Source organism: Plectropomus leopardus, chromosome 12 (genome assembly GCF_026936395.1).
Source record: "Plectropomus leopardus strain MGB_pleo_1.0 chromosome 12, ASM2693639v1, whole genome shotgun sequence".
Taxonomy (NCBI): domain Eukaryota; kingdom Metazoa; phylum Chordata; class Actinopteri; order Perciformes; family Serranidae; genus Plectropomus; species Plectropomus leopardus.
Genome location: NC_142187.1, coordinates 10,376,382 through 10,388,555, shown reverse-complemented (window position 1 = coordinate 10,388,555; position 12,174 = coordinate 10,376,382). Strand labels below are relative to the sequence as shown.

The 12,174-nt window shown below is 40.5% G+C and overlaps 1 protein-coding gene across 16 annotated transcripts in view; it reads right to left on the bottom strand.

Moving 5' to 3' along the window:
- Positions 1-10,773, bottom strand: part of LOC121951641 (partitioning defective 3 homolog) — a 315,087-nt gene extending 304,314 nt beyond the window's left edge. For 13 of the 16 annotated variants that reach the window (XM_042498042.2, XM_042498045.2, XM_042498046.2 and 10 more), the window contains exon 1: positions 10,363-10,772. In XM_042498042.2, the coding sequence (XP_042353976.1) occupies positions 10,363-10,482 (120 nt within the window). In that variant the 5' untranslated portion in view covers positions 10,483-10,772. Of the gene's footprint in view, positions 1-10,362 lie in introns of all 16 variants that reach the window. The other 3 variants (XM_042498044.2, XM_042498056.2, XM_042498052.2) reach the window with 1 other exon arrangement.
- Positions 10,774-12,174: the final 1,401 nt, after the last annotated feature.

Genomic DNA, 12,174 nt, shown 5'->3' with positions numbered 1-12,174 from the left:
ACAGAGTAATGTTCATAGAAAACGCAAATTTGATTTCAATTCTGTAATTCTGGCAATAATCATTCTGGAAATAATCATTTTCTTGTTGCAGCAATAAATACAAGTAGAGAATCTGACTATTCCCAGATGGTCTGTGATTGGTAGGTCAGATGATATGGTTTGGCGTGAAAGAGTGTGAGACAGACTTTGCCCTAATACAATCACATTTTGAAAATGAAATTGAAAGCTTTTCCATAGTTGTGCTGCTGATACAAAATGACCAGAAGCCCAAGAGTCCATAGAGAACATTATTCTTTTGAGCAGGCCCCTTTGAGACAATGTCTGGGCTTTGTAACCTCCATGTTTATTATGGGAGAAAGTTGATGACTGCTCAGTTATGCTTGGCCAGCTTAGTATAACTATCAGTTGAAACTATTTAAATGTTGCCGTAGCTCAAACCACAGAAGTCCTGAGTAAATTCAACCTGAGCAGACTTGAACAGAGTATGCAAAAAAAGCACAATGATGAATACAACGCAGTGTTCTCAACACAAGTAATGACACTGTTCTGTAAGCAATCTCTTTAAAATCGCTAATAACTTCAATAACACAGTAAAGCCAGATGTTTTATGGTGTTGCATATTTCAAAAAGTGAACACAGCATATCTTTATTTCAAAGCAGTGTAGCCCTAATTCAACAAGACTCGCGTGTAACACCCTTGTCATTAAATCAGCTTGAAGTCAAATCATAGTTACCTCACATTTGTGGTAGGCCTCTGCAATGACTATATTTTCCTGAAAACACACAAGCCTTCTTAGCATCCGACCCTGCTTTTCTACAAACACCCTTCTGAGAAGAAACGACAAGAATCTCTTTCATAAATAAACTACGGCTTCCATCTGAAAGGCCTGGGTGACAAAGGTGAACAAAACATCAGAGCAGAGCAGTGAAGATATCATAAAACTTTGTTATAAGCTTCCTGATCCTTTTTCCTTGCACCAATTTACATTCAGGAGCTTCCTCTGTTTATGGAAGAGAATCTACAGCTGAACTGAGGGTGAGGGCGAGGGCGAGGGCGAGGGCGAGGGCGAGGCCGGGGGGTGACTTGACCTGCAAAACACCACCCTGTGATGCAGGCACTCATCAAGAGAACTTTGAGTGCTGGTGATAATTTCTGAAGCATCCATCACCAAAAATAGGCTGCTGTCAGTCCGTCTCTGGCCTACTTTGTTTGTCTGTGGGGCCTTCTGGGGGATGCAGTGCTGTATGTAGCCGGCACTGGTGCACATGGTTGGGGTGCCAATGCTCAGCTGACTGGATCCATGCCAGGGTTCAAGTAATCTGTTTTCACAGCACTCTGTAAACCACTTAAGCTCTCTGTGTCATTAAGTCTCATGATCTGGACTCTTATTAACTATGGTTTTGTTGGACGGCCCCCTTCTTCCATCACGGTTAACGGTTCAGATTACAACGTGTCACATTAAAGATAAATTTTATCTCTTCCCTTTTTCAATGGTATCATTTACAAAAGCCTCTGTGTGGATAGTTTAGGAGCAGCCTGGTTCTCCACACAACCAATTTCTCTGTTTTCAGTGTGTCATCATATATAGCTCATAATCTCTTGGGAAAAGTCCAAACTAGTCTAAAATCAATCAAGACAGGTTTAAAGCAGGACTCACGTCAGTGAAGGCAAGTCAGGCCCAAGTCTTCATAAGAATCGTGCCATTCTTATTAATTTCTTATTGTTCCAGGAGTTAACCAAGTGAAAACTTTACTTCAGTGTTTTTCTGTAAGTCTCATGCCAGCACTAAAGGGTTCTGTTGGTTCCAAAGATCTAGACTGTATGAAAAAAATATGTCTGTTTTTAAAGAGCCATATGCAAAGAGCAGTAAAGAGAGATGGGTCAACTCTACACACTTTTGGATAGTTTTTCCTCAAAGGCATTCATGGTGTGACACTTATTTGTACACACAAAAAGTTACGTAAGATATTATGTGAAGAGAAAAAAAGGCAGAGGCGGTAATGATTCTTTGACAATCCCAAATGACTTTGTTTGAATAATACTGTCTCCTCAAAGTCAAGTCTTATTCAGTAAAGTCCTCATTTCCAAGTATAACTCAGATCAGGTTGACATGGTCTCTTGTTCACTTCATGGAGGGTACTGCATCTATAGAATACCCTATAAAACACACTGTAGCAGGTTTTACATTTTAAAAAGGTTTCCTGGCAAGATGTCAATGATATTCTAAGTTTGCAGAAATGTTCTTTAATGTCTTGTCAGGGTGCTGATGCTGTGATCCTCTGCAGTCTTTAACACAAGTTTCTTTCATTACTGAGGACCAGCCTGGATCCAAGTACATTTGACCCAAAAGTCCACTTTGTTTGATGAATACAGTTTACTGTACCCAGGCACGAAACGCTGATCTGTACCACTTGAAAAGGTGATATCGTGTATGGTTCATGTATTCTCTGGTAAGGTATACATTAGGTGTGAACACCAGTTGGACCAAAACATGGAAGTGGACTGCTACTTAACATTACCACAAGGAGATTTTATTCCCGTCATGAAACAGTCTAAACTTAATACTGATGCCTCAACAGCAGACGACAGTGCAACCTGCCAAGGACAGACCCAGATGCGCTTTAACTCTCTGCAGAGGGAGCTCCCGCAGGACGCCTATCCTTGCCGATGACAGCTCCGAAGGCAGCAGTGTCTGTCTGTGAACACCCTTTTCCATACTGTAGCACAACAAAAATGTCAAGTAGCTAACGACGCAAAGTGTACTCGCATATGGAACAACATTAGTAATGTGTAAGCTAGGCGGCATTCGGGTGAAGAGAAGGGAAATCCATACTCAGGCACAATTCGTATCAATTGTAACTTATAGGAAAACACCCTAAAGGAATGTCTTTAAACTCTTACTGTAAATATTTCAAAATAACAGCATGAGCTCAACTCCTGAAATGTAAATGAACTTCAAAAGCAGAGCACCGGTCTTCCCACCAGCTGAAAACTCTGCAGTCAGCATTTTACAGCCGCTCACTTCACATCTCTCTCTCTGCATTAACAGGCCCAAACAGCGGCACCGCTCTAACAATGAGTCTGTGCCCTGTTCCGTCTCCTCCTGGGACAGCTCACTGGCAAAAGACAAAATTGGCATCTCTATTATCACATCAACATCATGATGTCACACACTAGTAAGGACAACAGCTCACTTGTGTAAATTCCTCACATTGAAGCAGTCACTGAGTTGTAACAAAAAAACAGACGTTTAAAATGCACAGCGAAGCAAAGAAGTACTGTGGGAACTGCAATAATGCTAACATCATCAAATGGCAAAAAGAAAAACACAAGTGTCTCATGTCCTACGGAAAAACGATGGTATACTTTGCAGCTGCTGACCTCAATCGCCTTTTCTGGTGTTCAAAGTCCTTTATGTAACATAAGTAATTTTTTATAGGTTTTAGAGGTAGAATGAAGACTTTGAATACGTTTCTGTTTTTATTATGCCCTGATCATTTTTCGGCAAGTTCACAAAGGAAGTCTCACACAGCTAATTATCTTCAGTTTATTATGGTGCATCTTTAGCTGACTGCTTTAGGAAATGAAATGCTTTGCCAGGTCATGTTTCAGGACATTTTTCACAGTAGTTTGGTCAAGGGCAAAGTCAGCGGCCCGGGAATCATCAGTGAAGCTTTTAATCCTGCACTGTGCTCGTTTTGGAAGCAGGAACCCCTGGCTGGTACAGCATGGTGACATGAGGATCAAACAGATGAACTGTAAAATTATTTGAGCTCGCGACCCGACATGAGGTAGAACTACCGCACCTATGCTAACAGTTCAATCACATTTGAAGTTTCTTCAGCCCAAGCCATAATGGAAATGAGAAATCAGTCCAGATCTATCCTTTAATCCACACCTAAACCCGGACAGTATTTCGTTAGACTTACTGAAGGCAAAATTTAACATTCCTGAGTTGGAATAAAATATGCCTGGAATAAACACGCCCCATGCATAAAATAATATAACTTACTATGCTTTTCATCTGACATCATAAAACATCCATGTGAAAGGACAGAGACAGCATCCTATCTGGACCCGGACCTAGAGCCCATAAATTATGGAGAATTATTTTATTTTGACGGAGTCTTTATTTTTTTTAACCAGTGCAGCATTGTAGCACTGGTTAAGCAAACAGGAAACTCAAAGACACGTTGCATGTGCTGAATAACCTCAGGTCATGCTACTCAACAGAGGCGTAATGGTTCACAAAATTCACAGTTCGGTTCAATACAGTAGTAGTGCAATGGTTTGATACGTTTTTATACGTTTTATTAAAACTAACATCATAAAGTATGATTTTTTTTTTACTTTGAACAATGATGGACCTAGTGACTGTCTTCTGAGGAGCATTTAAAACAACATGTATTCATTTATTTATCTTATATATAAATAAATTAACACTAACATTATAATTTGAGCGCTTTTTCTAAATATGTATACATGTGAGAAAATACTTGAAAACATGAGAAAGGACTGGGAACTGAGTGTGAGTGTGAGAGTGAGTGTGTGTGTGTGTGTGTGTGTGTGTGTGTGTGTGTGTGTGTGTGTGTGTGTGTGTGTGATAAGTTTGCTGTCCCAGGTTCTCTTAGCGCTTTCAGACAAATAGCAACAATGTTCCTTGTCAGTCTTTCTGTCCAAATTTAGACAATGAAGTGATAACAGTCGGGGAAATAAGAAAGTTAGAGAAAAGTCATTTGTAAAAAAGTGGCAGTGTGAAGTGCCACCATAAAACAACTTTTAAGCAAACATAGATACCAATCCAGACTAATTTGATTTTCTCCATATCACCCAGCCCTTCTCAAGCATAAGATCCATACACTGCACACTATCTCTTCACTCTGCAGCACACAGACATGACATCAGGACAAAATTTAAGACAGATTGGAGTTGGTCAGTGATAGTACTGCTCACATGTGATCATTTTTTCTGAGCTTGCGCCACATCAAGGTTGTTTTGTTGCTGTGAAACTGAATAAATGTGTTTTGAGCATGTGTGTTTGACACATGCTCAAAACACATTTATTGTTCACGTCAGCCTTTGAATATGACCACATTTCATTAACTATCAAAGTAGAACTGTTTTCTGTGAAATATTAGTGCATCATACAAAAAAAATAAATAAAACCATGGTCAACTGGAAAACTTGGCCATTTAAATATTGGTGGAAACCAAGCCTTAGCATTTAAGCCTGGCATGGTTGCAAAAGTGGGCTAATCCTTATTATAGTAGTTTAAGCAGTTTACACATCCAAAACACCAGATTTAGCTGGTTTCAGTTTCTCAAATGTGAGAAATTAATGCATATTTTTGTTCTGCTTAATTGTAAATTGAATAATTGGGGATTTTAGACTGTTGGTCATAAAAACAAAGCAATCTGAAAACATCTCATCATGCTCTGGGGACTTGGGTGGATATTTTGTCACAATGTTTGACATTTAACAACCAAATTATGGAAAATATTAACAGTCAATAATCAAACAGCCCTAGTAGTGACAGATACATGAAAGCTGCAGCCCTAACTGGTTGAAATTTCACTTAAATGCGCACCACGTAAATTTATTTCTACTACATGTTTCCAAAAACAAAAAGTTACTTAAAGAGTGACACTGGCATTTTTCAGCCTGGACACTATTTTTTTCTATATTTTTGTGTCTAAATGACAAAAGAGAACACTGATGTTTAAAATTGGTCCAGTACTGAGAGAGACAGCAGTCGACAGCAGCGAAACAGGCTGCAATAAAACCACGTGGGGCAATTGTAAAACTGTCACTGTAAGTCCACTGGAAGTGCTTGTTTTTGTCACTGACAGGCTAAGATTATTATTCTAGCTGTCTGAAAACATTATGAAAAATGATCTCACAGAGACAAATTTTTTTTTAAAGAGTAAGATCCTTTTTGCTCAACCAGAAACAGCCCCAAAATCGCCACCAACAAACCCACCAGACTTCATTTAAATAAACAGTGATTTTATCATCATAAAACACTTCATTCAAAGATGAAAGAATACAACAAAACAACAAACAACAAAAAAAACTCACGAAAACATTTTTGGTTTGTCTTTCAATTGTTCTAACAATCACCAACTCTGGTTTGGTTGAAATTAACCCTTAGTTCACTACTTAGATGCTAAAATCTGTTGGATCAATAATTTCTTAAATTGCTGTTTTTTTAAATGGGGTCTGGTGGTTTCAGAGATGTCACTGGTTAAACAAAAAGGATCTTACTCTGTGACAAATAGGTCCATCTCTGGAAAGACACATACACATACAATAATAATCTTTTGTCTACTATACTTTTAGTGAAATTATTTTGACGGTGCTCCTATTATCTGGAACAGTCAAAGTCATGTTACATCTGTCTGCTTCAGCTGTGAAATATGTACACAATAGTCCAGACTTCTCTGGAGGAAACTCCAGCAGTGTGAGGCTGTGAATGGAAATCTGCCACGCGCTAATGTGGACACAACAATCCAGACACCTGATATCCCCCTGGAGACTACTGAGCGTTAAAAACAGTCAAAAAGAGACAAATCCCATGGTCCTTTTGACATGCCAATGCTTATGTCACTTGCGGGTTTGGAGCATTAAACCACCAGACGGTTTTCCAAGCAAAGGGTGTCATTTTAAACGCTTGCCACACTTAGTCGAAAGGGTGCGAATCCACCCTATGATCTGTGGAAGGAAAAAGAGCAGTGGAGGATAATCAGACACCGTTTCACTCTCAAGATGCTCAGAAACTGGAAAAAACTGTTCCCTATCTCAAGCCCAGTAAGATTACTGTGTGAGCGTCATACAAACAGTGTCTGTCGCTCATCCTAGTGTCCTCGTCTTTCTAATTCCACAGTTATGAGATGGCTTAAGGCCCTTAGAAGTGGACTCTTTCTTTTCTGCAGGAAGCATTCCTCTGTAATGACAGGGGAAGTTACAAGAAGGTTCATACAAACACTAAAGCAGGAAAAACAAACTTAAATTTGGGCCTCTTATTAAGGGCGGGCTGACTGAAAAAAGCTGTGATCTTCAACACAACATCTGTGACCGAAAGACTTGCTGAGACACTCGCTAGACATGAAACACGAAAATGCCCAACCTTGGTCAGATGAAAAGTAGGCAGGGTGGGACTGGAGCAATAAAGGCAGATCTGAGGTGATTAAATGGCAAGGGTGTTGTATTCTGAGGTTTTGTTGTGGGTGAGAAGTTCATGAGGAGCTCCGGGGGTTGCTTTATTTTTGTTTTTTTGTATTTTAGATCAAAGCTTGAAGAAGACGGAATGAGAATTGTATGTGTGGCCTCATTTTGAGCACAAGGGCTCAATCCTCGCTCTGCATGCAACAGCAGCACATTTAGGCTTTCCAGACAGTTGCCCTCTCCTCAAGTGTGATAATAACCTGAAAAAAAGACACCACAGTGATCTGAGCCAGATGCAGTAGTGACTTTCACTGGTAACCTGGAAGTAAATATTGTGATAAAATATCAAATTGTCAATATCTGGCACTAGGGCTGGGTGTTGTTTAAAGAATTACCAGTATCAATACCATTACCCTTGTAAAGTGATGCCGACACCAGGGCTGTCCCTTGAAATTCAGATTCGATTCATCAGTCGGAGACTCCTCTGTCAACTGTGTTTGCCTCTAATTGCGCAGTTGTTTTAGTCTGTGCTATGTGCTGTGTTGTAGTCCCCAGATTTTACTGCGGAGTAAGAGCTCTCGACTTTCACTCTGCTCTTTAATAACACGGAGCTGCAGACGAGCTGACAGCGGCACAGGGGAAGAGAGAGGAGGGACCTTCTGCTTAGACATGGTAAATTCACAGCTCACGGCAACTTACAATACAGTCTCTGGCTTTGGTTTGACATCTAGCGTCTGCAAAAAAAAGTTGTTGCACAGAAACACCCTGCTGTTAGTGCCATTAGCTTGTTCAATATATTATGTGAATGCCGCTGTCATGCTGAACACCTCATAGTCGGTTCATACCTAAAAAGTTTGTATCGAAAACAAAACGAATCATCAGAAATTCATACTGAACAGCCAAATCGGATTCAACTGGCATAATTCTGAGTCGGGTACAGTCCTAACCGATACCAATACTCAATACCTATGATGTGAGGGGACTGGCGTGGGGTATAGCCACACTTTTGAATGTTTTGGTGGCATCTCTGCATGCTGAGGTGCCAATACATCAAATATGTCGCACTTGATTTCACCACACCACAGGATGTATGAGATGTAGCTGATATGATAATCACTGACAGTAATCAATATTGAGATTACAATTATCACAATTATCTATCATTTTTAAGGACAAAATATTTTGGTTGCAATCCCTAATGACATAAACAGAGCACTGCTTTCACCTTTGTGTTATGCTACATTCCTGCTAATGTACTAATCTTTGCATCAAAATAAGACTACCCCTTATTAACAGTACATCTCCTCAATGCAAACTATAAACCAAACTGAACCAATTTATTCCTGCTAATTAAATCTCTGCATCAAAATATGACTTAAAATAGGGTTCTTCTTCACCTCAATTCAGAGCATTTCTGACTGGTACAAATCTGCCATTTTTTATTTTTTTTTTTTATTTTATTTTACAGCATTCATGCCACATTTAATTATTCCAAGGAAAACTCTCCATTACTTGACCTGTCTCCAAAACCACACGCCAAAAACACCTCTTTCTGAATCAGTAATGACAAACAGGTTGTTTGGGTTTTTTTTCTCTTAGACCAATAAGTCGAATAAGAGTTGGTATACAAGTAAGGTAGAGAGAGTTGTCCAGCAGTGTTCACTGTTAGTCCCTCTTTACCTGCCTCCCTGCTGCACACAGATATTCTCCTGCACTCTTCTGTCTGCTCACACTGAATTATTCAAAGGAGAGGAGGATACAGTATGACTTCTAGGTCACTATCATTACAACAAAAAGAGACACGCTTTAAACTTAGAACATGGAAGGGCAAAGTGTTCATTATTAATCACACTTGAGTAGCTGCTTTAACATATCTCTGCTTTAAACAAAGGCTGGCAATAAACAAAGTTGGATTTACCCACTGTGAATTTAGTACTGCCCTAAATGTCTCACAGTTTCTGCTAAAAAAAAGTCCTAAATGTGAAGATGAATTATGTAAACTTAGATTATTGTTGGGTGACTGTGCGCCAAATTTAGGTTTTTACACATACAAATGGGTACTTTTAAATAAATCTGAGCAAAAGTTAAAACGACGTGGATGCTTTAAAAAGTGGGCTTTATTGAATTTGGGTGAAATAAAAATTATTCCAAGGAAGAAGAAAAAATATATAATGATGTTTACAATGCTCCTGTATCACAAAGACTCATCTTATCTGATCAAGCCAGAAAACCTTTCACATGAAACACCAAGCTGGTTCAAAGGTTATCTGCTGCTACCCCAACACCCTGCTACAAGTTTTCTTAGGTTCACTTTTATCTCCAGGATTTATATGTCAGGTCCAGGCCTCCACCAGTCAGCTGGAGCTTGGCACTGCAGTTTCCCTCCCTATCCTGCAGGGCCTGGTGCCTGCTCAGACAGCCATGCAGCTGCAGGCGGCTTCTTCATATGCATTCAGTCCAAAACCAAAGTGCAACATTAAGTCGTCAAAAACACTTTTGTTCTTGCTTTTGCTCATTTTGCATTGACTCTGGCTCTCATCACTTCTCTGTACTGGCATACTCCAGCTAACCCTCCCTGTCATCATTAATGAGTGCGTTACAAGTCAAACAAAGAGGAACTTTTAACTGTTTCACTCGATATACACATTAAAGTTAGGCAGACGCAACTAATGGGACTTTAATGCTGCGAATTACATTGCTCTGAACCACAGCCTGAACGCCTCAGATTGTAGTCCTACTTTTGCAGCCTGCTGGCTAACTTGCTAGTAGGCTAATCTCTGCTGGCAACTTTCAGAGGCATGAAAGGTCTTACAACTGGGTTACTAGGTCTATAAACATGTGTTTGTACAAATACGTCTCAGAAACAAGTAAAAATAAAAATGACTTAAACGCTCCAACAAACCACGCACTGCTTTGTTCAGTGCCACAGTTTGAATCCCTGAGGAAGTTTTGTGGGTTTACAAACACAAGAACCACAATGGCGGTGCGCCTTTCTTTCAAAGCAGCAACACACGGCGAATAACGCGCGTGCGGAGTTTGTGTGCTCGTGAGCGGCGCGGACAGCAGACGCTGGCACCCCGTTACCTCTTCTTAGCATTTATTTCAACTTAGCGCCATATTGAGTGCGCCCGCAGGACGTCGCAACATCGTTTCCAGGAAAACAAAAGCCACAAGAAAACAAAGTAGGCGCCACTTACCTTGGCGATAGCTTTCTTGTATCTCATGACAGCCTGCTGGATGAGTGTGTGCACTTTAATATTTCCATCCCCGCACGGCACCACCACCCGGGTCCTGCCAAAACACACCGTGACTTTCATGGTTTAGTATCCGAGATCTTGCCCAGATTCGGAGTAAAACCGAGAAGAGGAGGTGGAGGAGGAGGAGGAGAAATCCGTCTGAAAATAAAAAAGGAGCATGGGTTTTTTTGTTTGTTCGGCTCCGCGGCTGTCCCGGTATTCCTCTAAAGAAGCGGGGACGAGAGGTCTTTCCGCTTCTCCCCGCCGGAAGACATTGTTTTCTGCGTGTTTTCAGACCACCTGTTTAGCTTCTCTCTCCCTCCTTCCCTCTCTCCCAGTCCCCGTCTCTCTCCCTCTGTGCTGAGCTAATGCTCGGTCACATGTTGCGTTTGAGACTATTGGAGTCCAGAGCTTCATGTCAAGCATGAACGACGCAGCGAAAGAAGCGTCATAAATTATTGCAAATATGAGCAGGGGTGTCGTAGTGGGGGAATAGACCCAGGAATTAGTGCTAAAACACAGAAATTAGATGTATGAATAGCAACATGATGCTGCCAGATTTACTGCTCCTCGCTCAGTATGGATTGTGTGTGTGTGTGTGTGTGTGTGTGTGAGAGGTCTTTCTGTTGGCCAGCCCGAAAGCTAACATCACCCCGGTTCCCTGGATGATTGCAGAAAATAATATCTAAGGCAAACAAACTTACTTAAGTGTTTTGTTCAGCAAGAAAATCTTCACAAATGAACTCCACTTTCAGGATTTATGTATGATTTCTTAATGTTAGGCTATTAGCAAATTACACTACGGTGAAGTCTGTAAAGGCGTGTTCGTCTGGGTTTGTAAAGTGTCCATAGGCTTTGTGCCAAAGAAACCAGGATAACACCAACTTCTGTGTTGGCCTACAGAAAAGATGTCATACCTGGTCAGTGGGCAGTCTATAAGAGTGAGGCGGTGTTGTTTGTTGGCAAATCAGTGCCATAGCTAAATTAAAACTTACTGAATTGGCGGGGAAAGCTGCTGAAAGACTGAACTTTGTGTAAAAACAATAGAGGACACTCTCTGTGGCCTTTGTCCGCCCCTGCAATTAGATTCATCTCTAAACACAGCCAGAGCAGAGTGAGCGACTGATTGTACTGCTGAAGTACCAACATAGACTGTTGCGTCTTTTCAGGAAAAAAGGGACAATCGGAAAAGGAAAGGGAAAGATAGCAAAATGACTAAAAACAAATTCAAAAGGGGAGAGAGACATGGATTAAGAGATGCAGGGCAGGAGGCAAACAAATACTGCTCACATATATGTGTGTGTGTGTGTGTGTGTGTGTGTGTGTATGTGTAATATTTCACATTAAATCAATTAATTAAATGTTATACCCTACGACAAAGTGGTAGCCTATACTTTTTTTAAAAAAAAGAAAAAAAGACAAGAGTTTTGGCATCTAGAGGTCAGATATTATCAGACTAGATTTTGTTATTGGTAATCTTATTATTCTTAATGGCAGAATTCTAATCTACAAGTTTATAAATACTTTTCAGTCTTGCGCTTTAGACGACAAATGATTAAAGCTGGAGTTTACGAGCGGTCCATGAAGGCATCAGAGGAGCAGGGAAGGCCCATGGGAAGGCCACAGTTGCAGTCTGGCCCCCCGCTGTGGGGAGGACGGGTAATGTTTGGCGTGCAGAGAAGCATTTCACACAGAAGAGAGCAGTGATTAAAAATATATTAAAATCAAAATATTGATTGGAAATTGTGCAGATTACAGCTACTGAAGCATTTA